The sequence below is a fragment of the Nuphar pumila genome, chromosome 14, assembly GCF_984573655.1.
Source record: "Nuphar pumila chromosome 14, dmNupPumi1.hap1.1, whole genome shotgun sequence".
In the NCBI taxonomy this organism is placed as follows: domain Eukaryota; kingdom Viridiplantae; phylum Streptophyta; class Magnoliopsida; order Nymphaeales; family Nymphaeaceae; genus Nuphar; species Nuphar pumila.
Window position 1 is genome coordinate 10,713,284 of NC_143262.1, and position 27,615 is coordinate 10,740,898.

Below are 27,615 nucleotides of genomic sequence, written 5' to 3' on the forward strand. Positions count from 1 at the left end.
TTTTAAAAAATAACACTTTTTAAAAGTATTTTAGTCATTTTAATATAATTGAATTCATCTAATGTTAAACCCAACTAGTTTAATGTTAGATTAACCCTATATATATATATATATTATGTGTAGCAAAAGTGCAAATGTTAACAATATGAACAAAGAATATTACAAGTTTATTTCCTATGTGATATAAAACGGGCTTTCTATGCCTTTTCAAAAGTTTCTAAAATGAATGGTTTATGATTTCAGAAACTGTTTCCCACATTTAAGTGGAGTTTCCGGTAACCCTGGTTTGAACATAGCAAAACTTTGCCTAAAACTGCTTTTTCAACACAACTTTGAAAATTAAAAAAGAGTTATTTTTTCAAGAATGCTGCAAAAACTTGTTTTTTTGAAACATACTTAAAACATTAAAATTATTACAAAATATTTTAAAAAGACTAATATAGGTCCAACTTTACTAGATCTTAAGTTAAAATTACGTTGGTTAGCGTAGCTATTTAATGAAAGTCATGCTTAGGATCTTGGAGACTTTTCAATTCCTTTTCATGAGATGAATCGTGACTTCATGTGCAAGATTCAAAAGAAAGAAATTGCAGAGGCTTTGAAGAAAATGAAATCAAGAAGGGCAGTTGGCCCAGATGGTATACCTATCGAGGCTTGGAAATGCTTGGGAGAGAAAGGTTTAGAATGGCTGACAAATCTTTTTAACAAGATTTGGCGGACAAATAAGATGCCTAATGAGTGGAGGAAGAGTACTTTGGTGCCTCTATATAAGAATAAGGGTGATATACAAGATTGCACAAACTATCGTGGTATAAAACTCATGAGTCATACTATGAAACTTTGGGAGAGGGTGATTGAGTCTAGGTTGAGGAAGGTTGTCATGATATCGGAGAATCAATTTGGTTTTATGCCTGGAAGATCAACTATGGAAGCTATACATCTTCTTAGACAACTTATTGAGAGAAATAGAGAAAGGAACAAAGATTTGCATATGTTTTTTATTGATTTGGAGAAGGCTTACGATAGAGTACCTAGGGACGTTCTCTGGTGGACAATGATGAAGAAAGGTGTTTCTCTCAAGTATATTAGTATAATTAAAGATATGTATGAAGGAGTAGTAACCAATGTCCGCACTTGTGGAGGGGTGACAACCAATTTTCCTATAACGGTTGGGTTACATCAAGGATCTGCTTTAAGCCCTTTCCTATTTGCTATAGTGATGGATGAGCTTACGAGATCAATTCAAGAAAATGTGTCGTGGTGTATGTTGTTTGATGATGATATTGTTTTGATTGATGAGTCTAGAGCTGGGGTTAATGCTAAGTTAGAATTATGGAGACAGACATTGGAAGCAAAAGGTTTTAAGTTGAGTAAGAGTAAGACAGAATACATGGAATGTCGATTTAGTAAGCAACGAAGTAGTGATAGGAGTGTAGTGAAGCTTGGTGAGCACGAAATACCGGTGGATGATTCTTTCAAATATTTGGGATCTATCATTCAAAAGTATGGAGAAATTGATGGAGATGTAAATCATAGGATAAAGGTTGGGTGGATGAAATGGAAGAGTGCAACTGGAGTGTTGTGCGATCGTAGAATGCCATTGCGGTTGAAGGGAAAGTTTTATAGGACGACTATTAGGCCTGCTTTACTATATAGTACGGAATGTTGGGCTGCCAAGAGACATCATATTCAAAAAATGAGTGTAGCTGAGATGCGTATGCTGAGATGGATGTGTGGAAATACAATAAAAGATAAGATTCGGAACGAGGAGATACGTACGTAAGAAGGTAGGCATTGCACCCATTGAAAATAAGATGAGAGAAAATCGTTTACGGTGGTTTGGACATATTCGACGAAGGCCTAATGATGCTCCAGTTAGAAGGATGGAGAAATGGAAAAATATATTAGTTAAAAGAGGTCGGGGTAGGCCTAGGAAGACATGGATGGAGGTGATAAGAAAGGATATGAATGCTTTGAACCTCACCGAGGACATGGCATTGGATAGAAATGAATGGAGGAGAAGGATTCATGTGGAAGACCCATAATGATTTTCTTTGTTGGTTCATATTGCCGACCCCAATTGTTTTGGGATGAAGGCGTAGTTGTTGTTTTGTTTTTTAGCGTAGCTCTTTTACCATAGATTGGTCGTGAAGAAAGAATCACATTTGTGTAACCTTCAAAAAGTTATCTTTGAAAAATTTTTGAAGCACGACTCATAAAGCTTGCCCGTGTAGTTTGAATAAGTCCAAATGACGGATACAAATTTTTCCTTCTATATATGTTATTGAGTAATTGGTTCGTCCTAACAGTAACAACCATAATTTTCAACTTTTTAGTTTTTTTTTTAATCTAACCTTACATATGTCAACTAATAGTCTGCTTAATAGGAATAGGCTTTTGGATTTTGGATCATCTGGGCATGACGTGAGCATAAGGCTTAAAAAATTGATGGCTCAAAATTTTCATAAATTTAGATTTATAAAACCATATTTTATCATCAAAAAACATGATAAAACAGTTTATTCATAGCAAATAGAAGATGTTGAAGACATCTGTGGGGTTAGATTTGCCAAACATGGCTTGAAACATAAGAAAAAAACATTGTCCACATTGTAGGGGCGGTTAGGAGAACCAATTTTCCATATGTTATTTGCCATTTCTCAAGTCCTTTTTCATTTTTTGAAAGTGAAAAGTAATTTTATATTCACAGTTTAATGAATTTTCTCATTTAGTGCTAGCTTGTCTATTAGGGCGAAAAAAAAGAGTTTGGGTACCGCTTCCCTTAAGATTTGTTTGATTTGGTCAACAATGGCTTAGCCAAAGGTTATGTGCTTGTTGTCAGGTAACCTGATCATCCCTTCTGCAGCATAAAATGTATCACAGCTCAAGTTCCTTCTCCTGGAGCTAGGTAACCTGATCATCCCTTCTACAATATCTTGAAAATTGTTGTTTCCCCTCTTCAAGGTTCTCCGGGAACTAAGATATCTCGCAAAACTTGCCTTTAAACCATTAGCTCTTCAAAATTTTAGAGAACAAATGCAATCAAGCAATATCAGCTTTCTCCTGTGACTCCCATCCCGTTGCTAAAAAAGATGTCAGTCTGGTGACTCTAGTGCAGTAAAACGCCACTTTTCATTGCCTATGCGTTTTTGTGATAAGGCCTGCTGTGGCCCATGGTTTGCATTCAATAGGAGGCACAAACACAGAAATCAGCACAATCAGAGAATTTAATATCAGAAAGTTTGGGGGATTGATCTAGTTTTTATGCTTGTTCAGTACAAAACACAATAGAATACAATATGTTATTGTGTACAGCAGTCACCCTGGTGGCTTTATTCTTTGTATACCCTACACATCCTCTTCTTTCATTCAGTCATACAGTTCTATAGTTTACACAAGGGTAAAGCAACTGGAGGTATTTGGGTTCCACAATGCAGGCAATAGAAACCGACGCCCATTGATCCCATTTGCATTGTAGCTAGCACCGCAGCTCGAATCCACCAACAAGTCCCCTGCATACCCTGGGTATGCATTCTTCCCATATATCCCTGGACAGGCTGATGCTGCTTCCATAGGAGCAGTGGCTGGTCCTTGAAAGTAGCCATTCCCAAAGGGATTGGTCACTGTGCCAGCCAACAGGCTTGCAATGTTTATGATCATTCCATCCACACCCACATCGGCATTTGGTGACACCAATGCTGAGGTCTGAGGCCCATAGAGGGGCTGGTGGAATGGCCAAGCACACTGCCCTGGGCATTGGGTCTCAGAATTTCCCACCCAGATGTAGGCAAACTTCTCCTTCAGACCTTTGGCAAGAGGGGCAGAGTCATGAAGGCCACAGCTGCTCATACAGAATCCTTCCACTGCAACATCCTTGGATGTAAGGACCAGAGTGATGCCATTCGGGATAGCCGCCTTGGCAGCTAAGTCTTTGATTTTGGACCTCTTGAGTGACTTCCCCATTGAGTACTCATCCAACACCTGTTTTCCTAGCGCCACCTTAGTGCTACCTGGTTTGCCTGCCCTGACAGAGTACTCCTCTGTCAGCTTCCACCATGAGGAGACAGAAGGTTTTTTCTCTTGCTCATGTTGGTTGAGAGAAATGAGGAAGTCACCAACAATGGACCTCTGAACGGCTGTGAATTGGCCATACCAAACCATGCTGATTGGAAGGGTGGCTTGGAGCAGGGCACCCTTGTGATAAGTGAGAACAAGAGGCGATTGCTGCACTAGAGCAGTGAGCCTCCTCCCTCCAAGACACAACTGCACCAAACTGAGGAAGATTACCAACTTCACAAGGACAGACATTTTTTCCTCTCTTAGTTACTGAATGGAGAATAACAGAGAGAGAGGGATGAGTATGACTGTATCCAATGGGTATGGCAAGAGGGGTACCTTAAACTAGAGTTGCCAAGCTGGTACAATAGACAGGGTGGACTGGGGGTGGGCTCTTTAGATAGAGCCACGTATCAAAAGAAAAACCTTTCTTATAAGCAGTGAGCCACGTTTCAGAAGCTTTTGTTTGGGAGTGAGCAGTGTAGCAGACTCACTGACGGGGTTGTTTCACGTCACAGCTAAGGCGCAAGGAATGCAATGCATGCATCGATGGGACCTCAGAGTGTTCTGTACCTTCCTGCACAGCGCACACGATAAGGATGAATTTATTGTATCCTTTAACTAGATAGCTTGGTTTCACTCAAAAAGAAAATAAAGATAGCTTGGTTTCTTTGGGATTCTATTACTCTTTAAAATTCGAGGAATTTAACAAAATGGTGCATATAGCTTTCTCAGAAAAAACATTGCTTCTAAAAAACAAAAGGGGGCCATCTGTCCGTTTATTACATTCAATAACACACTTTTATTTATTTAAATGCATTTCAAATACCCTCCTTGGTTGAAAAATATATTATTCTCTTTTTCCCGTAGCACAACTCAGCTTGCGTAATCTCATGGTTTTTTGTTATATAAATAACGAAGGCATTTTAATCTTTTTATTTACTAAACAAAGGTTAGCTGAATGATTTCAGGACCAAGCAGCTAAATGTAATAGTGAAATGTAAGGTGGTTTTCTGTAAACTACTCTAATTTGGATTTGATTACCAACAACCATCATTGTGTTTGCAGCACTGTTATATAGCAAGTTGGGGTTGTCCAAAATCCAAATCTTCATCAATGGTGTTTAGGCTTAGAGAACAATTAGGTTCACAGAACACTACTCCCACATAAAATGCTGGTTCTGCTGTACACTGTGCACCAATTGCTAGCCGGTTGAATTAAAGGCCCCCTAGTTAGATTCCCATTGTAATGGTGGAACCCCACCAAATTTTAGCTATGATCTTCACGTAGGTTGGACTCAAGGGTAGAAACGGGTGGGGTTAAAAGAAATGAACCAAAATGCCAAACACCTCTAGCTCGACTATAAGCTTTACACCCATTGTTGTGCAAGCCGCAAACAAAAATAAAGCAAACCACAAAAAGAAACTGACAAGGAGAAAGTGAAGAGGGCACCAAATTTAAATGGTTCGTCCTCAAGTCTGCCATGGGTGAAGGAGCATAAATCCAATGATAGAAGTGAAAAATAAAATGGCGATATACAATAACTCTTAAGCCCAAAAAAAAACACCCAAAGCTTCCACACTCAAAAAGAGGCAGTTCTCCGATATAAAGAAAGAAACCCTAAAATGGCATGTGAGAAAAATTACCTAAACAAGGTTGATCCACACGAACCACAAACCTCAATGAAAATTTTCATTGCACCGGTCATGTACTAGAGCAAGTCAGGAATTCAAGACACGCATAACATCTTATCATAAACAAAAGTTGAGATATGTCGGCATGTCTGCTTTCGTGAAAGGTGGAGATGAACATTCCTAGCATAGAAAATAGAAGATATGACATAAGGTCAATCTTGTGATCATCTTTTACAAGATCCAAGGCAAAAACAATTACAGTAGGCAATCACTAAAGAAAGGCAATCACTAAAGAAATAACTACAAGCACACAAACATTCACACGTGAGCCAGTTGTGACGTAGTTCGATCCAATGCAGGGGGAGGGTGGTGTATGTTCAACCCCGATGATTCACTGAATCCCACGTTTGTGTTAGGGGGTCTGAATGAGCACCACGTATACAAGCATATAGGTCTCATATTCCTGTGTATGTTGACATCACTTAGCATTGGAGTCTGGTGTGGTTGCAAAGACTTAAGTACCCTTTTTTGCTATTTTTCTTATAAAACGATGATTTGAGAAAATGACAAAAATGCCTTTCATTCAAAAAAGAAAAAACAGATGATTCAAAAAAAGGACAAACATGTCCTCCATCCAAAAAGTCGAGGATGATGTTGACTCTTCAAAGTCTACACAGCGAAATAAACCTTAATCGTTTCGCCGATGGTGATCCGGCGAAACGATGGTGAGCCGGCGAAACGAACCTGGACCATAAAAAATGTATGTTTGAACTTTTTATCGTCATCTTCTTCTTCTTCCTTCTCCGTAAAACACTGTAAAACCCTTTTTCTCTCTCTCTCTAGAGAATAAATCAAGGGAGGCAAAGAGTTCCCCCCTAGAGAAGGTCATGAACATCAACTCTCTCACTCTTTCTCCCTTCTCTTTCTACTTTTGTGCACATCCAGCAGACGATCCTACATTCCTCCATCAAACACCGACTGACCTGCACACTTACTGTAGCATTGTTCAACTTGAAGAGTTGTGGAGCCTGATTCAGAGTTTTTACCCTTACAGAAGAGGGGTCTGAGGGCTCCTCCCAACATGGGTAGCATCGTTCAACTTGATGAGTTGTGGAGCCTCATTTAGAGTTTTTGCCCTTACAAGAGGAGAGTCCGAGGGCTCCCCCCCTCCAGTGCGAGTCCCGCTGCGCGGTCAGCGGGCGAGAGGAGGCCGCCCTTGGCGGGGGCCTCAGGGGGCAACGCCCCCCGGACCAAAATTTTTTGGGGCCTTGTATAATTTTTTTTATTTTCTTTCCCTCTTTTAACTATCAAAAAAGAACAATAAAGCGTTTTATTTAATCGTGGGGTTCATGTTTCCTTCGGTTGTTTCTTGCTCAAGGTTTTTGTAACACCTCTTCCCACGACTTTTCTATTTTTCTTTTTCTATTTCTTTCTCATTATTTTTTCAATGACTCTCCTACAACGATTTTTAGTGTTGTTCGGTCTCCAACTAGCCCCACAACAATTTATAGTGTTGTATGGTCTTCCAACAACGATTTATAGTATTGTCGAGCCTTCCTACAATAATTTGTAGTGCTTTCGGGTCTCCAACGAGCCCCACAACGATTTATAATGTTATCCGGCCTTTCAACAACAATTTGTAGTATTGTCGGGTCTTTCTACAGCGATTTCTAGGGTTGTACAACACAGAATAATAGAGGTCTGGTTTTTAGTTAAAATGGGGAATAAAATGACCATAAAAATTGCTGAAAATTTACAAAAATAAACTAGAATCAATAAACAAAGATACCATTTTTTACGGATTTGGAATATGACCTCCGGTTAGGGAGATATGACCTTGATAAGTTGGTCCTAATTCGGGTAGCGATTTACAGTTATTTACTTACTGAATAACACTATAAATCATTATAGTGATTTGTGGAAGACACTACAAATCGTTGTTGGAAGACCGGATAACACTATAAATCGCTGTGGGGTCTCCAACAAGCCCCACAACGATTTATAGTGTTATCCAATCTTTCAATAGTGATTTGTAGTGTTTTCGGGTCTCCAACAAGCCCTACAAGGATTTATAGTATTATTCGGTCTTCCAACAACAATTTGTAGTGTTTTCGGGTCTCCAATAAGCCCCACAGCGATTTATAGTGTTATCCGATCTTCCAACAGCGATTTGTAGTGTCTTCTGCAAATCACTATAGCGATTTGTAGTGTTATTTGGTAAGCAAATCGCTGTAAATTGATACCCAAATTAGGACCAACTTGTCAGGGCCATATCTCCTTAATCGGAGGTCATATTCTAAATCCATAAGAAATGGTGTCTTTGTTATTGAGTCTAGTTTATTTTTGTAAATTTTCAACGATTTCTATGGTCATTTCATTCCTCATTTTAACTACAAACCAGACCTCTATTATTCTATGTTGTACAACCCTACAAATCGTTGTAGAAAGGCCCGACAATACTACAAATCGTTGTTGGAAGGCCGAATAATACTATAAATCATTGTGGGGCTCGTTGGAGACCCGAAAGCACTACAAATCACTGTAGGAAGGCTCGACAATACTATAAATTGTTGTTGGAAGACCGGACAACACTAAAAATCGTTGTAGGAGAGTTGTTGAAAAAATAGTGAGAAAGAAACAGAAAAAGAAAACTAGAAAAATCGTGGGAAGGGATGTTACAAAAACCACGAGCAAGAAACAACCGAAGGAAACATGACCCCCACGATTAAACAAAATGCTTTATTGCTCTTTTTTTATAGTTAAAAGAGGGAAAGAAAATAAAAAAATTATACAAGGCCCCCAAAAAATTTGGTTTGGGGGGCGCTGCCACCCGAGCCCCCGCCCGCTGGGGGGGGAAGCCCCCGGACCCCCTCTTGTAAGGGCAAAAACTCTAAATCAGGTTCCACAACTCATCAAGTTGAATGATGCTACCCACACTGGGAGGAGCCCTCAGACCCCTCTTCTGTAAGGGTAAAAACTCTTAATCAGGCTCCACAACTCTTCAAGTTGAACAATGCTACCCACGCTGGGAGGAGCCCCCAAACCTTCCTCCTGTAAGGGCAAAAACTCTGAATCAGGCTCCATAACTCATCAAGTTGAGTGATGCTATCAACGCTGAAAGGAGCCCCCAAACCCTCATCCTGTAAGGGCAAAAACTCTGAATCAAGCTCAACAACTCATCAAGTTGAATTATGCTACCCACGCTGGGAGGAACCCTCAGACTCCTCTTCTGTAAGGGTAAAAACTCTGAATTAGGCTCCACAACTCTTCAAGTTGAATGATGCTACTCACGCTGGAAGGAGCCCCCAGACCCCTCTCCTGTAAGAGTAAAAACTCTGAATCAGGATCAACAACTCATTTAGTTGAATGATGCTACCCACGCTGAGAGGAGCCCCCAAACCCTCCTCCTGTAAGGGTAAAAACTCTGAATCAGGCTCCATAACAGTCAATGTGCAGGTCAGTCGCTGCTTGATGGTGCAATGTAGGATCTTCTGCTGGATGTGCACAAAAGCAGAAAGAAAAGGGAGAGAGAGAGTGAGAGGGTTGATGTTCATGGCCCCCTCTGGGGGAGATTTCTTTCTCAGATAATTCTGCAGTGCAGAGACTGGGTCTTAAATAATCATTTTCGGGGCACTTAAGTCTTTACAACTACTCATTTTCTAGAATCGTGATTTTTTTTTGCACCAATGGAGGAGAGGATACTTAAGTCTTTGCAATCGCATCAAACTCCAATGCTAATTAATGCTGACAAATATGAGGATACGAGACACACATGCTTAAATACGTGGTGCTCATTGGAACCCCCCAAACACAAGATGTAGCTAACTGCCCTCTTCGGGGGGATAACATATAACCTGCTCTGCAATGCAGGTTTATGCTCACGAAAGAAAAATAACTACTCTCTCTCAATGCTTTTCAAAGAGAGGGAAGGTTCTTTTATATAGAGAGCTATATGCCGTTTTTTGTTACAGTCCTTCTTAGGATGAACCTCTATTTGTTTTGGCATTCTATCTCAATTGGTCATCTTATTTAAGTTAATATTCTTCTTTTCATTCTCTGCACCCATCTCATTTGCATTTGGAGTCTTCTCTTCATTGGGAGACTTCACCTCTGCAGCTTTATTTGAATTCATCTGGGAACTTGTGGGATCTAATAGCCTAATCGAACCTGGATCCAATATCTCTTTAACAGCGCCCCCCCTCGAGCTCAACTGCTTAAGGAGGCTGTTGAGCTTGTCCTTAAGTAAGTCGAATCTGACTCTTGAAAGAGGTTTAGTCATGACATCAACTGATTCGTAGAGAAAACATATTGAACCTGAAAATGCTTCTTGGCAACATGATCCCGGATAAAATTGACATCAATGTCAATGTGCTTGGTGTGATTGTAGAAGACAAGATTAGCGGAGAGATACGAAGCACCAATATTGTCACATAGATAAGGAGTCTGAGCCTTGTGTAATTTGCACACACGGGTAGAAAATCTAGAATCTACAAAACCTGTGGTTGTATTTAGAACCCCATGAAGAAACACATTATGAACATTAAATTGTTGACTAGACCATCCTAGGAATATAGCAATGGTGAGGACCGAGTGAAGGGTTTGACAACTGGGTTAATGGTCACGAAGTAATTTATCTCTTCTTTCTAACTATAATCTTTGACAACAAAAAATAATTATTTTTCTTTATATAGAGAGCTACATGAGGTTTTGGGTTAGGGTCCTGGACCTCTACTTGTTTAGGTGTTCTATCTCAGTTGGTCATCTTATTTACATTAGGAGTGGGCTTCTCATTAGGAGACTTCATCTGATATATCTTTAACCATCACAATCACAACCTGTACTTTTCTCATGTTCTCGTTAACCTTGAGAAATGTTGCGATTGTGATTTACAATCAAACAGGGTCTAAAAAATATCCAATAATCATAGGACAATGCAAATATGCCCATCATCTACAGTCTGAATAATTTACACTCTGGAGCTTCATTCGCAAACTACCGTTGTGCATAATCAAATGGTAGACTGAGAGCTTTACGGGCAAAATACTTTGGTTTCTTGCAGTTCAGTATTATATTGTGTGCATGAGATGCATAATCTGATTGTCGGAAAGGCTAGAACAGGGCAGGCAATTTAGTTAGGTCCAACTCTGTCCGCTTTGGCTGTTTGCTAAAATGGATCGAGCTGCTGTAGCCAATTGTTTTTCTTTTCACCTCTTTCTTGTTCATAGCCCACAGCATGCAATGGAGAATCTTTACTTCCAAACCATGGACCCAATGTGCTGCAAATTGCAAAAGAAGAAAGGTACTTCACCTGCTAAAAATTTGATTCACTTGAGCTGAATGTTTGAAAAAACTTTTATGTAATTGGATTTAATCCACAAGACAAAAAGAACAAAATTGTTTAAGTTGGTTGTCATATTTCTTTCTCTTTACTAGCTTCTCCATAGTAAGAGAAGATAACATAATAGGTTAACCATATCTCTAAAAAGAACATATTGTTAATTATGTGCTTGCTGTTTGAGGAGGTGAATAGCTGCATTCACTTATGGGCAAAACAACATAAGTTGGGTAAGTGCATTATGAAATCTGTTTTCCTCTTTTTTAGAAGTGGGTGCATCGGACCACACCCTTTTGAAGTATTTCCTTAAACCACCCTCCAGATTTGAGGAATGCTAAACACCCCCTCATGGTCTTCAATCATTATTTCGAATGCCCACTAGATTACCTTATGGCTGTCTATCCCAAAGGAAAAAAAACTACCCCATGACCCGGAAAGTAAACTAGGATGTGAATACTTTACCCTTTTTTTTTTTACTGTAATAGGGATATTTGCAGCATGGGAAAACTAAACATTTGAAATTTCTCGAGACTGAGGGCGACATAAGAGATTAATTAACCCCAAGTGATAATTTTACTTATTCGGGTCACCTGAGCCAGAATAAATGAGCCCGGACATGGTGGCCAAACACCTGAGCTTACACACACACACACACATGCACACAAGAAGGGAGAATGTGCAACCTATTCTAGGCACAGCATCTATGGCATCACCTGTCTAATTTAATTTAAATTTAACCATATATGGTATCCAAAGGTGATGTTTTTTTTTTTTTTTGAGGAAAAGAAAATGGGTTGCGATATAGGGGAAACCGAAATGATCATAAACAGGATTGTGAGTAGACCACTTATAGAGGTTTGAATTTTAAAATTAAATATGAGCCATCGAACGAAATTTGATTGAACGACCCATATAGGATACATGCTTCACATAGAATTAGGTGCATTTTATCCCCATGATTCTTGCCAGTAGGAGTGTCTGCAGCCTGTAGGTTTGTCGTGGCTACATGACCCAATTCTACTCCGAAACCAGATATCCAAGTATGAGCATAAAAGATGCCAACCCAAATATTATTTGGGTCAACCCAAACCCGATCAAAGTAACATATGAGTCAGGTTTGGACAATTTATTCTGTTGGATATCTGACATTCAAGCCAACCAGGATGTCCCATGTATTATTCTTATGTATTTTTATGTAAACAAAATATGTTGTAAATGCCTTCTAAATTATGTGGGCCAAGTTTGGGGTCCTAACTTCTCAGCATGACATAACCGGAATACGAACCCGATCCTGGGTGCTTGTTATTTGAGCTGGTTTGGGTGTACCCTGATGGTATGGATACCTGATCCGTTGCACGCCGTCTATAAGTAGACCTTCTAAGGGTTTGATCTGGGTTTAAACCTGACTGGGCCTGCCAATGCCATTGACAGCTTTATCAATGTTCAAACTTGACGGTGAGGAGCTTGAGGTGGCATAATCCGCATGTTCATCTAACGGCCCATTTTGATTGCATCAGTAATAATGATTTGAATTTCAAAATCAATTCCAATAAGAGGCACAGGGCAGATTGGCTCTGCCCACTTAGCTCACATGTTGATAGATATGAAACTTGGAAGATTTCAAACAAGTATACAAAGAAGGGAGTATATCTTGGGAAAAGTAGCAAAGGATCTCCATAGATGAATTGCTAGTAAAGACATCACTCGAATAAACAAAAGCATTGTGTGATTCAAATTTGGAGTCCAAGTTACTCTCCCCTGGTAGAGGCTGCATGTGTCATATTAGTGACAGTAAAAGTGTCAGAAATATTATACATTTACTGCTTTATGAGACTTCAGCTGGAGGACGCATGAGAGCAAGGCATTCAAGGATGACAAGAGTAAGTAAACCAAAAAAACAATCAACTAACGAATACAACAATGCCTTCACTATAGGCCCCACGCACCTACTTTTGTGGACTGCCTTAGCACAGAGGGCTCTTTTTCTTTTCCTTTTTTTTTAATGACGAGGGTAAAGGATGAACTAAGTTCACATACTCCTATTATTCGCCCATGACAAGCAAACCAGCCCACTAAGTTGGTCAATATTATTCGGTCCCGCTGGTTGGTGCTGCAGATTTGGGACGAGAAGGGGAGTTCGGAGTGGAGACAAGAGGGGCAATAGCCTTCATAACCGTGGATTTCAACTACATATGGAGCAGGATGTTGTTGTGAAATCCGCAGATAGCATCACCCTCCAATATCCCTCCTGACAGCCACTCCCAAACAGAGTATCTCCCAATAACCTGGTTCCATGTGCACCAAGCTCGGCTTGAGCAGGATTAATGTGCAATGTGCACATAGCCAATTGATAATCTCAATGACAGAATTACCAACTCTCAGGGTTGAAGTCATCACATGTAAGATATATATTTGTTTATTTGTTCTTCATAAGCCAGGCTGGGGATATCACAACTGGAAACCTCACACCCCTTTGTTTATCTAGTCACACTATTGTTATGACTCCATAAAAAATTATGGCCTACAGGAAATCCTTTAAATGTTTTAAGGATCTAAAAATAGTGCAGTTAATTGAGATGCTTTTAGCCGGTAGTAGCATGTTTCCTCCCCTCAACCATACTAGCTAAACAGTGGCATCTAATTGGGGATAATTGAAAGTTTGACATCTTATTGGATCTTATCAAATCTTCAGCTTCGGGTTCCAGCTCTAGCAACACACTGTTGCAGTAGACAAAATCAACTACCAAGGAGGAATGCTCCTAATGAGAAAATTTTGGAAAGGCACATTTGGAAGTGGGAAAAACTGTGAAACTTCTGTGCGAAATTGCAAAAACAGAATCTTCTCATGCATTTCCAAATGAAAGAATCGTATCTTTGAGAGATTTTATCAGTCCTGTATATAAAAATTGCTCCACCTCAAGCAGGTGGGAAAATAATGGAGAAATTCTTCATACGTGTACATCATATGCTTTTCATATGGTATGAATATTCAATTTTCTAAGAAAATTTTGCCAGTTCCAAAAGTGCCCAAGAGTATGTGGCCTTATTCAAGAGACCCCAACTCACACCACGCCTGTTTAAAACAAGGGAAGTCAATGCATTTTAGGTTTCGAACAATGATTCGGTGAAGCGAGACTTAATGCAAGGCAGAAATATATACTACACATGTGACAGATAAATTTCAAATCCGGGAACTGGTTCTTCAAACCGAGCAAAATGATTTTACTAAAGTGATCAGATTCCTGAAAAAAACCAAGTACTGAGTAAGACAAAAATTGGAGAATTGCTTATTCATTATTGCGTAAGGGTGTCTGCAGATGCAGAATACAAGCGTTTGAAAGAATGTCTAGTATAATTTATGTACAATGCTTAATACTTGGCATTTGTCCTGCCTTTTCCCTAAAGTTCTACACCATCGTTGAACAAGTAGAGGTCTTAGGATCCCATAATGCAGGCAGCAGAAACCGACGCCCATTCACCCCATTTGCATTGTAGCTCGCACCATTGCTCGAATCCACCAACAAGTCCCCTGCATAACCTGGGTATGCATTCTTCCCATACATCCCTGGACAGGCTGATGCCGCTTCCATAGGAGCAGTGGCTGGTCCCTGAAAGTAGCCATTCCCAAAGGGGTTGGTCACTGTGCCGGCCAACAGGCTTGCAATGTTTATGATCATCCCATCCACACCCACATCACCATTTGGTGCCACCAATGGTTGGGTCTGAGGCCCATACAGAGGCTGGTGGAATGGCCAAGCACACTGACCTGGGCATTGAGTCTCAGAGTTTCCCAACCAAATGTAGGCAAACTTCTCCTTCAAACCTTTAGCCAATGGAGCAGAGTCATGTAGGCCACAGCTGCTCATACAGAACCCCTCAACTGCAACATCCTTGGATGTGAGGACTAGAGTGATGCCATTGGGGGTGGCAGCCTTGACAGCCAGGTCCCTGATTTGGGCCCTCTTGAGTGACTTCCCCAATGAGTAATTCTCATCCAACACCTGCTTCCCAAGCACCACTTTAGTTGTACCAGGCTTGCCGGCCTTGGCCAAGTAGCTCTGTGTGAGCATCCACCAAGATGACACAGAAGGCTCCATGCCTTGCTTCTGTTGGTTGAGGGAGCTAATGAAATCAGCAACAATGGACCTTTGCACTGGGGTGAACTTCCCATACCAAACAATGTTGATGGGGAGGTTGCCTTGGAGCAGGGCACCCTTGTGGTAAGTGAGAACAAGAGGGGGTTGCTGCACTAAAGCAGTGAGCCTCCTCCCTCCAATACACACATCAACCAAACCAAAGAAAATTGTCAACTTGACAAGAAACATCATTTTTCTTGCTTTTTCTTCTTCTTCAGTGGCAAGAAAGAAGAACAGTATAACAGTAAGTTCGAAACCAGGAAGAAACAGAGGACAGAAGAAAATTGGTTATTTGGCTTATTGTGGTTTGGAAGTAGAGGATGTAAGGGGTTTAAATAGGGGGTCAGCAAGAAGCAAGAGAAGGAGAGGGAGTTTTCGTGACACCTTCCTCATCCTTGATGAAGTGGATCACAAGATTCTCTCCTTAAGCAGATGGTGCACGCCAGCTGTCACACCCCGTTTCAGTTTTGGCATCCAGGGGGCAGAGGCAGCATTAAACAAATGGAGTTGTTTAGTATATTGTTTCAGTGGCGTGCTGGCCGCTGGCTGGCTTGGTGGGGGCAAAGCATATACCTCTACTGTACAAGAGGTTCAAAGCTGGCACCCATCGGGAACAGTTCTCATAGGTCTCCCAAGGCACCCTGCAATGAAATGGCAAGCTGTAGCAATAAATGCAAGCACACAACCACTTTCGAAATTAGCACCCAATTTCAAATTTTCATCTTTATCAATTGATGAAATGTAACCTGACACTATCAACTGAAATATTTATCCCTATCCAAGTTACGTGAACGTGCTGTGTGACACTGGCACGAGGCAACTCAAAATGCTCTTTAGCAGCTCAACAAGCAACCATCAATATGAGCATTACATTTCTAGTGTATTTGTTGCTCCATGCTCCATGCCGAAGGGGGTTTCTTCAATCATCCCTAGCCATGTGCCATGCTTCGGAGGTGTCATCTCACTCGTAGCCTATCTCAATTTCATGCCTACAAATAAAAGGTTTTCTTGCAAAATTCATGTATCACTATCGAGTATTCTTCAATTCAATCATATGTGAGAAACATTGTTCATAAAGTTAGAATACTAAAAAAGCAACTTAATCTTGGGGTGTCTATTCAAGCTCGCCAAACTTCAAAGTTATGTATCTTCGTGCACATTGAGAATTATCGAGTTAAGATTGAAATCTCAGTGACGTATTGATATATGAGGAACACTGTGGTGCAGTCATTTTGGCAAAGTACATGACTTTGTTCGAGAACACCATTGAGGACCAAAAGTATTGCATTCTCAAGTGGTTTTTAGTTTTCTCTTACTAGCGGCAGGAAGAGGAGGTCAACATCCATAACACCTATATAGGGACCCTTCTCTTAACTTGTTTCATTGGTGCATCATCGTGTGGTCTTAGGTTGATAACCCTTATATCTTGTGAGTAGTGAATCTGAGTGCACGGAGGTGCTCAAAAGTATGCATATTTTGCATTTGGCATCTAAAGCATGCGTGGGGCCTACTCTTACTCGTCACCGTGCCACCCAACTTTGCACCCTTGTGAGGAGCTCAATGAATGCATATCGAGCGATGATAATTTCGCTTATATAAGGAGTTTCACTACGTCATACTAGCAATTGATTTTAACTGAAGGTCGAAAGGCCTTCTTTATCGTGGTAGGAGGTCTCATGTGGGGGCCCGTTATATGCCTTACAGAGCCCACAAGTCTCAGAAATCAATATGCCCCTCGTTCGATGCATCTTGAGAACTCGATGCTCACTCTAATGTTCCTGATGCTTATTCGGACGTATAGCTGACTCTACAACCTTCGATTGTCTGTGCGCTCATCACTAAAAGGTGATGCACTTGTCTTTCATTATACGCCAAAGGCTTGGGCATCACCCCATTATCGACTCGGCTACTTCAAGACATTTCAATATGCTAAGCGTGCATGAAATATAAATGACCTCAAATTCGCTTTCGCTAGGCTTATGCAGCTCAAGCAACTTGTGTCTCGCACGGCCCAAACAGCCCACCAAGCTCTCTCTTCGTACGAGACAAGAAGTGCAAAAAAAATTTATGACAAAGTGCATGTGCATACATACACATTTATGTAATGATAAAAACTCGCATGTGTTTCTTTAAGGTGATGGTGCTTGAAAGAGATTTTTTTTTGTTAGGTCAAGGAAAAAACCCACTATTACCAATTGCACGTTAGCCGGTCTTTGATTGGTAAAATCCTTGAGGTCCCTTTCACACCTTAGGAGTAGGGGTGCTAATGGGTCAGATTTGACTCGGACTCGGCCCGTACCAAACCCTTTAGGGTCAAGGTTTGGTGATAAATAAGAAGGCCCGATTAGAATCCGGGTTGGACCGAAAGGGTTTGATTATTATATGAAGGCGGGTATGGTTTCTGAAATTTCATACCACACCCGGGCCTGACCCAAGTTCCTATTAAGATCCACAAATTTTCAATGTAAAAATGATAAAAAATATTTTTTTACCGGGTCTGGTTCATGTAATCCTTGTAAGATCCGGATACGGTTTCTCTTATGGCAGGTCTAATTAGATCCAGGTTCGAACCCGATATCATCATCTCAAGTCAGGTTTGGGTCTGGTTATGTATGGATTTAAACCAAACCCGCCCCGTTGACACCCCTACTTAGGAGTACACTTATTTTTAACCTTACGGCAAGGAATGCTCTCCTTAAGCTTCGAATTCATGATGTTTCGTCAACTTGGTGAAGTCTACAACTTGTGACGTGTACTTGAAAACGATACAATAGCACAATTGTTTGAGATGAATTGGATGCTTGTGATCGGACATTGGAGCTATATGGCATCTATCAGCAGGTAGTTGAGTTTTCTTGTAATATTAGTGTGAAATTGTCGCAAAACATGGAAGTTGCAAAACAAATGCGATAAATTTGATTCATCGTGTGCATTTCCAAAAAATCTCGATTTATTGAAGTTTTTATTGTTTTACAATTGATCTTTTATTTATGTTTTACTAAGCTTTTCTCTACTTTTAAAGAAAATATTGTCTAACTTTCTTGCTGAAAGAAAAACCCAAAGGACAAGATTTGAAACACTATATTCAATCCATTAGTTGAACTATATGTTTGTCATATTTGGTTTGTTTAAAGTTGGTGACAATTACCTCATGATCTTTTTAAGGTGTGATTAGGTTCAATCAAATATTCCATCTTTAAAATTTAAAAGCTAATATCCATGGATGGCAACTCATCCATGAGTTAGCATTTAATTAATTATTTAATTTTAAACTTAAATCTTAGTGGTTGTAATTTAAAACTAATCAAGCTGCCTAAATTATATCATGCATAAATGTAATGCATTCAGCATTAGATGGTATCATGCATAAATAGGTTGCGATACAATGGGAAACTGAAATATGTTTACTAACCAAATATGTTTTCTGGTATGAATCGAGATTTTTATAGGTTTTAGCAAATCTATTTCTGCACATGCATTCGCCGTGGTCCATTTGCAAGGATTTGACTGTTGAATCATCATAATCAGAAGAAATGTGATTTTTTATTCTTGAATATTTATGAAAATTCAAAATCATTGATTTTCAACCCTTAAAAGACCCTTCTTATACATTGTAGTTGGATGATCCACGAATATGTTTCTATAAATCAAGCATCTAGATCACATCTGTACAGTGAAAATTTGAAAAAAGGTAAAAAAAACCTATTAAATCTTGTTAAACATATTTCAGTTATCCTATATATATATATATATATATATATATATATATATATATATATATATATATATATATATATGGGAAACTGGAATATGTTTACCAACTAAATATGTTTGCTGATATGAATCAAGATTTTCATAGGTTTGTTTAGCAAATCTAATCTTGCATATGCATTCGGTGTGGTCCATTTTGCTAGGAATCAACTATTAGATCATCGTAATCGGATCAAAAAATAAAAAAATTATGCCTGAATATTTGTAAAAAATCTAAGCCATTAATTTTCATCTCTTAAAAGATCCTTCTTGTACATCATAATTGGATGATCCAGGAGTTTCCTTTTATAAAACCAAGCATCTAGATCGCATCCATATGGTAAAATTTTTTAAAAAAATAAAAAAAAACTATGAAAATTTTGGTTTATACCAGTAAACATATTTGGTTGGTAATCATATTTTAGTTACCTATATATATATATATATATATATATATATATATATATATATATATATAGAGAGAGAGAGAGAGAGAGAGAGAGTTGGTTGCATCTTAAACACCAAAAAGAAAAAAGATGAAATACAATTAGGTTTAGTTGTCCGGTGGTTAGGTGGACGCAAGTCAGACAATGTAGCCACCAAAACCGATCTACTGCTTATTTGATAATTTTATTTGAGACTTTGAAAACAAATTAGTGCAAAGTTTTAAATCCAGGAAAAAAAGAAGTTTGTGAAACTTATCTTGAAAAGGAATCTCTAGAGGCAAGAGCATATGAATTCTTGGGGAGAGGTCAGTTGAATAATGCTAATGATCCAATCTTATTTTTTGTGATTCAGTGTTATGTTGGCGATTCCTTTCTTAGATATAGGTTTTAGTGTAGGGCAGAGGCCCTACACCATAGGTTGACCCCCGATTCCTTATAATTGAGAACCTGTGACCTATGGGCCCAACATTTGAATAGTGACGCCTTAATATAAAGCCTTGTATCATGTGCTAAGAAAGAAAAAAGAAATAGAAATGGTTTATGACAAGGGGACAATGTGGGCATCAAGCGACAAAACTGTAGAAAGATCCGCACGGATGGGTTTGTTGGATTAGACAATATCTAGAACTTAAAATACAAGTTTGGAAGTTCCACCCTTTTGTACTATAATATAGGGAAAATGTTTTGTACACTAGAGTGTATAAGAATGGTGATAGAGTTTAGTATTTTCTGGCCACATTACAGTCTAGAACTAGGGGTGGCAAAACCTGACATGACCCGCCAACCCGACTCTTAGGCGGGTTCGGGTTGGGCTTAAGCCAACCCGTTTAATAAATGGGTCAACCCGTTTATTAAACGGGTCAGGTTCGGGTTGGGGGTATGCCAACACGGCTGACCCGTTTAATAAACGGGTTAGGCGGGTGGGTCAACCTGTCAACCCGACCCGCCAACCCGCCCGCTACCTGCTAACCCGTTTTCCCGACCCAACCCATTTATTAAACGGGTTGGCGGGTCATGTTGGGTTACCCGTTTATTAAATGGGTCAGGTTAGTGTTTGCCACAGCCGACCCGTTTAATAAATGGGTCGGGTTCGGGTTGAGGTATGCTGACCCGCCAACCTGCCAACCCGACCCGATTGTCACCCCTATCTAGAACTTAGGGTCACACCCGCCAGCATGGACGGTACTATCCTGATGGTTTTTAGCTAATCTGATGCTGCAAGTCAAGGAGTGGATTGTTTTGGTCAAAAAATTATCTCAACTATAATAATAAAAAACATTTTATGGCCAATTACGGGCTGTGATAAGACCGAATATGGGTAGAGGGCATCACACCCTTTAAGATGGTATTCACTTCGTCAGTTTCTAGCAACATAATGGCCGGAAAATGGTAGAGTATATAGGGCAGACTATACACACGAGTGTACCAAATCAGCCCCCATATAGCACGTCTATTTGAAAGAGAAAAAGATATTTTGTAGCTTCTCAGCAATCCCTCTTATGAGTTCTAATTACCTGAAAATACCAACGTAAACACAAGGGCACACACATAGGGGGTCAGAACCAACCAGTACCTAACTGGTTTGGTGATAAAGGAGGAGGTTTAATTAATAATTCGGATTAGACCCAAAGGGTTCTATTAGTATATATAGCCAGATATGGTTTATGAAATTTCATATCAGGCCCAAGTTAGACTTGTTCCCTGATTAAGATCCATAATTTTCAATGTAAAAAATATAAGAAGTGATATTTTTTACCGATTATGCACCCGTTCTGGTTCCTGTAATACTTATAGGACTTCGGTATGGTTCTTCCTATCATAGATACAATGAGATCCTTAAAAACAAACCTCGTATCAGCACCTCAAAGTCAGATCCAGGAGTGAACCTACTTGGGTCCAGTGAAGAAGGTCTGACCATTGACACACACAGGTGTTGCACCTTCGCCTTCGGACACACACAGGCATGTCTGCAATAGCATCTAAGCAACTTAAGAAGACGATCTGCATCAGCAGCTGCTGTTGCAGCCGCCTCAGTAGACTGCAGTACAGGTCTCTACCTGTGCGCTAGCCGCAGGCGCATCCGAGGGTCCTTAGGCTCTTGATTGCCTTAGTCTTTCTTACAGATAAGTGCAATCACATACGATCTAATTGATTAGATGTTCTGAGGATTTGAGCTAGCTTTTGCGTGAAATTGCACTTGTAGATCAGTCTGATTGGAATTACGCCTGCCGATCGGCTGTCACCGCACGCCTGTGCACAGCATTCAGACTTTGGATAGTGTAGCCTGTGCATCCAGACACGTGCTGAGCTCCTTAAGCTCACTCTGTCGCTGTGTGAGCCGCAGCTGAGTGCATTCACTATTCTGCCTTGGAATTTATTCCATTTTTGTGCTTTGATAGCTGTGAGTGTTCTGCTGTGACAGGTCGTGACCGCCCGCTGAATTGGCATAGAATCTCAACTTTTATGAGATTTTGAAAGTGAATGTATTTTTACTTTTAAAAAATACAACCAAACTTACCCTACCCCATATGCAAATGGTTTATTGTATTGTCCAATTTTAATTCTCATTATTCAGCAACTGAGTTGTATTGATTACCAAGGCCATTATGCATGTGGATTGCTTTGGACTATACAACAAATACATCTACATCCAGGAAATGGAATGGAAAAAATCATAGAAAATTCTGCTAGATCGGATATGGGATCCTGATTATCTTAATCAACCTTTTTTTAAGTGTCAAGTCTGACTGCTGATCTGAATCTGAACTAAATGTCATAAAGTGGAGTTAAATATATATCCGGATTATGTAGAGAAATTCTGGATCCAATATAAATTAGTTGAAAACATGCATTTTAGGTGCAAAAAGCCCAAACGAATTGGGTTTTTTATCATGATCTGGTTGCAGGTTCTATTGAAAACGTCAAACCTGATCCAACTCCAAATTTGAAAAGTGTCTTGAAATAATAAACCTAAATCCAAGTTGATTGTACATTTGGATTCTTATTTAAGATCCTTATCCGACCGTAATGTGGGCTGCTCAGTCTCATGCGTCCTATTGAACCTGATCAATTTCCACACACTATTGGTAATGTGCAGTTATATCATGTAAATTTGGGTCAGAGCAAGTCCGCTTTCAATGTATGTTACCATCAGTTATATTCAAAACTGTATGTGTGATCTGGGTCATGATCCAGATATGGAAAAAGAGTTTAGTGGGTTTGGGTCTGTGTTGCATCTATGAAGGAGATTAGTTTTGGTTGGAAACTTAAGGGGCTATTTGATGCCTTGTCCAAGATTGGACAAAATGAACAAACACAACATTGGTTCTGTTCGTTATGTTCTTTTAATTTTGTTCCAAGTCCAACAAATTTCATTGTTTGATGAGGGAAGAATGAAGAAGAAGAAACCCTAATCAATGGAAAAAAACTGTAATTAAGAATGGAACCCTAATTAATAAAATCAAACAAAAACCCTTAATCTAATAAAACCCTTATATATGAAAACCTAAAAATACCCTAAAAATAAATTTGATTCAAATCTTAATAAAAGAAGAAAATAGAAAGAAAAAAAAGGGGAACAGTGCCGGCGGCCTCACATCTTCTCACCGGCCTTGCATCGCCTAGACGGTGGCCTCATCCCCGGTGTCGATGACCCCGGTGCCGGTGCCGGTGCCGGTGACCCCCTGGATGCAAAGGAGAGAGAGAGAGAGTCGGGTACCCCCCGACTTTTTTTTAACGTGTTCCTTGTGTCATGTTCTACCAATGGGAGCTCTGCTTGTTTGGTAGGAGCAACTACTGCACGGCAACTTGTGTTGGGACATTGCAGGTTCAAAACCTAATGGTATAGTTGTAGAGTCTGCCTAACCCGAGCTTGCCTTTCAAATATATATATATATATATATATATATATATATATATATATATATATATATATATATATATATATATATATATATATATATATATATATAACCTCTCTTGTTCAGAAGATAACCTCCAACACCAACCAACCCGGCTCCGCTTGTTTGGTTGGAGCAGTTAGTGCAAGTCACCTTGTGTTGGGACAAAAACAACTAATGGGGCTCCACTTGTTTGGTAAGAGCAGTTAGTTCAAGTCACCTTGTGTTGGGACAACAACAACCAATGGGGCTCCACTTGTTTGGTAAGAGCAGTTAGTTCAAGTCACCTTGTGTTGGGACATTGCAAGTTCAAAACCCAATGGTACGGTTATATAACTGGTCGGGGTATGCCTGGGGTAGCTTTGGATTACCTTAAGGCTCTATTTGGGATCCAGGGGTTGCAGCTGTGGATTCCACATGCCAAGTGAAAAACATGTATTTAGCACTTATCATAGCATTTGTTTGGGATGGTTTAATCATTCAAATCTCATTTCTAATGAAAGGTGTTTGGGAAGGGAGACAGTCAAGCAATGCACCTTTAAAACTGAACTAGGTGGCAGTTGAAAGCACCATATAAATGGATACTGGAGTGGGTGTGGTGATGCATTTGAAAATTTGCACATCTTTGGTGATAGTTTATTGGAGGTGACATTTCCTATGCCAATGCCCATTTCTCCATGCTCCCAAACAAAATCTGATGCTATGGATTCCACACTTCCACAACCATGGTGGGAGTCCCACGGTAGGCTCCTAAACAGAGCCTACATTTTCCTTTCTCATGGCATAACCCAAGTGATCAGGTCCAAAAAGTGAACAAAACATCGATTTGGAAGAACCGACAAACTGGCTAACTGACCACTAACTGGAATGCAGTCAAGATTACCTGAAGAGCGTCACGCCTTTCTTTGCTCATGGCTGAACTACTTTCCCTTCATTCGTCTGTCTTCACAAAAGGGTCAAAACATATCCATTATGCCTCGATGGATTGCCTTGCAGTAAGACACACTAAATCAGATACTAAAAGGAACAGAACTTCAAAGAAAATTGAGGTAGACGGTTCTCTATTCATGTATCACAGTGTCCTGACAATGCATTTTGGTGCAAAGCAAAAAGAATGAAAGAATGATGGGGGGGGGGGGGGGGGGGGGTTATCTTTTATATACAAGCCTAAACAACAATTGCCCTGAATGAATCTTCACCGACCGTCATGGCCTCTGCCTACAATAGCGTGGAACAAGTAGAGGTATTAGGATCCCACAATGCAGGCAGCAAAAATCGACGCCCATTGATCCCGTTGGCGTTGTAGCTGGCACCGCTGCTAGGATCCACCAGCAATTGCCCAGCGTACCATGGGTATGCATTCTTCCCATACATCCCTGGGCAGGCTGATGCTGCTTCCATAGGAGCAGTGGCTGGTCCCTGAAAGTAGCCATTCCCAAAGGGGTTGGTCACTGTACCAGCCAACAGGCTTGCAATGTTTATGATCATCCCATCCACACCCACATCACCATTTTGTGCCACCAATGGTGGGGTCTGAGGCCCATACAAAGGCTGATGGAATGGCCAAGCACACTGTCCCGGGCATTGGGTCTCAGAGTTGCCCACCCAAATGTAGGCAAACTTCTCCTTCAGACCTTTAGCCAGTGGAGCAGAGTCATGGAGGCCACAGCTACTCATACAGAACCCCTCCACTGCAACATCCTTCGATGTGAGGACAAGAGTGATGCCATTTGGAGTGGCAGCCTTGGCAGCCAGGTTCCTGATTTGGGCCCCCTTTAGCGACTTCCCCAATGAGTACTTCTCATCCAACACCTCCTTCCCAACCACCAGTTTAGTCGTACCAGGCTTTTTCCCTGCCTTGGCCAAGTACCCCTCTGTGGGCTTCCACCATGAGGAGACAGATGGTTTTTTCTCTTGGCCATGTTGGTTGAGAGAGGTGATGAAATCACCAACAATGGACCTCTGAACGGCTGTGAATTGGCCATACCAAACGATGCTGATGGGGAGGGTGCCTTGCTTCAAGGCACCCTTGTGGTAAGTGAGAACAAGAAGGGGTTGCTGCACTAAAGCAGTGAGCCTCCTCCCTCCAAGGCATACATCAACCAAGCCAAGGAAGAGAACGAGTTTTATAAGAGAAGCCATTTTCATCCTCTCTTCTTTACACCTTTCAAGACCGATTTAAAGGGCAAAGCAGGGGTTGAGGCAGATGGGAAGAAGGTTGCGGGTGCTATTGCTATTGCTCTTTCGTTGGTGGTTGTGAAGATCAGGGATGCAGGGCAATGCCTTATATAGGCGAGAAGAGAGACAGTGAAAGGCATGGATAGTAGGGCTTGCTGCTCCTTCTCATCACCTCCCTGCCCTCATACAAAGCTGTGAGTTGTGACCGACTTCCCATTTTTTTATTCAAAAAAAAAATCCAATTTTTTGCATGATGGGAACCTGCACAACTTATAGTTAGTAGCGTTATGCTCGTAGACCAATGGGGCTCTCCCTTGATGCAGACCTTCCTAGGCACCGTCTTCCTAGAGACGTGAACATGGAAGCGAGGTGGATCTGGTCGAGGGTCCAACCAGCCCCCCTGGACCTTAACTGGATCTAGCTGCCCCCTTGGCACTGGTTAGAGGGCACGGCAGGTTTGACTAATGGGTAAGTGCTGTATTTGAGGTAGAAAGAGATTGCGTATTGGATCCAGTTCATCCCACTTTGAATATGAAATTTAAGCGAAAAGTGTGAATTGGGATATCAAGCTGTACAATATCTGATAAATTGGGTACGAATTACATAAGATAAAAACAAAGCCAATGCAAATTAGTTAAAAACATAAGTTTTAAATGTAGAAAGCACAAACAGATTGGATTTGATCTAGATCTCAATGCAGGTTTGATTGAAAATGTGGGTCCTAAACCAACTCGGAATTAGAAATTACCTATGATCAAATAAGTCCGAAACCAAACTAAGTATGCATTAGGATCCCTGCTTCAGATCTTGTGTGAAAATCATGTGTTTGATTCGGATCAGAGGGTCAATTAATTGAACCTGATTTATTCGCATCACTACTGCAATGTTAATTTATCTCAGGTAAATTGGCCTTTCAGTACAAGTTTCCATTAGTATGCAGTTGAATAACATAACTTGAGCCACAGAGTTACTCCCTGGAAAGGGAGAGAAAGTGCTCGATCTGGGATAAATTATATAGGGTGGATCAAGATCTGGATGCGGCAGAAGTGGGTCAGCGGATCAGAGTCTGTGTTGCATCAGCATAAGTGGAGTAGGATTGGTTCAGAACTTTATAGGAACAAAAGAAGGCAGAAACAAACCTGTTTCAGGTGAAATCCGGGGCTTCTTATATATACAGCTCTCATGTAGGCTTGGACCAGGTTTGTACATAAGAACACTTAAAATGGGTTAGATCCAGATCCTGGACAAATATGCCAACCAAGTCTAAGGCTAGGTCCAGAAAGATCTGGGAGGACCTAAAATGTGCAAATGGATCCTATTGGGTGGCACATTCTAATGTGTGATTCTGGTTGAGCCTGGGCTGGACCTCCAACCCCTCACTCCCTTGGGATTATTCAGCCTCCCAGAAACATTGATGGGGGCAGGTTACAACACCCTCTCAACATTGATGACCAAGTTAAAGGAGGTTTGATAAATAAAGGTTGTAAAGTTTCAGGATTCAGCAAATGCCTCCTCTTCAGGCAACACTAGACAGAAATCACTTTCTAGGTGCCTAAACAGAAGTGCAGATTTCTCAACTTCCCTATAAAATCTGAAGGCTTTTCCTCCCAACACCCTTCTCCCAAACAGCCTCATCCAAAAGAAGTGTAACCCAACAGGTCAACTCATTCCATCCAGAACTCTCCAACTGCATATCCCCAAACCTTTTCCCAACCAAATATTTTCAGAGTTTGTAAGACTCGATCAATTGATCTTTTGAAACTTATGTCACCACTGGATCATCCTAAGCAAATTTGTACGGAAAACACTTTGACGCCTTAACTTCTTTACCAACTATTACATCTTAATTAGGTGTTTACAATCACTTGAAACAAATAGGCCAAAAATTTTCAATAACTTTGGCCAAGTTCTGTTTCTTAGATGATGGAGTGCATTTGGATCTGCATATGTATAATGAGAGCAAATCTAACAAAAGATTTGGCAGATTAACCTAAAGATCAGACAACCTTCTTCGAAAACCATATTCTTATTGCTCAGTCGTGTAACCACACACCAATTGTGAATATCCAAACCAAACAGCCACTTGTGGTGAATTCACATTTCCAAGTTGGGTTTCTAGAGTTATGCTGTATTCGGATGCAACGGACCAGATAAATGTCCAAAAGAATTTGATCGACTACC

General features: G+C 40.4%; 3 protein-coding genes across 3 annotated transcripts; all 3 read right to left on the reverse strand.

Moving 5' to 3' along the window:
• Window positions 1-3,390: 3,390 nt before the first annotated feature.
• Window positions 3,391-4,308, reverse strand: LOC149816340 (protein PHOSPHATE-INDUCED 1-like). Its single transcript, XM_089986875.1, has one exon. The coding sequence runs from the start codon at window positions 4,306-4,308 to the stop codon at window positions 3,391-3,393; it is 918 nt and encodes a 305-aa protein (XP_089843001.1).
• Window positions 4,309-14,369: 10,061 nt separating this feature from the next.
• LOC149816341 (protein PHOSPHATE-INDUCED 1-like) lies at window positions 14,370-15,353 on the reverse strand. Its single transcript, XM_089986876.1, has one exon. The coding sequence runs from the start codon at window positions 15,351-15,353 to the stop codon at window positions 14,433-14,435; it is 921 nt and encodes a 306-aa protein (XP_089843002.1). The 3' UTR covers window positions 14,370-14,432.
• A 9,121-nt stretch (window positions 15,354-24,474) lies between these two features.
• On the reverse strand, window positions 24,475-25,398 carry LOC149816342 (protein PHOSPHATE-INDUCED 1-like). The gene has a single exon (XM_089988040.1). It carries the CDS (start codon window positions 25,396-25,398, stop codon window positions 24,475-24,477), a length of 924 nt encoding a protein of 307 aa, XP_089844166.1.
• Between the last annotated feature and the right edge of the window lie 2,217 nt (window positions 25,399-27,615).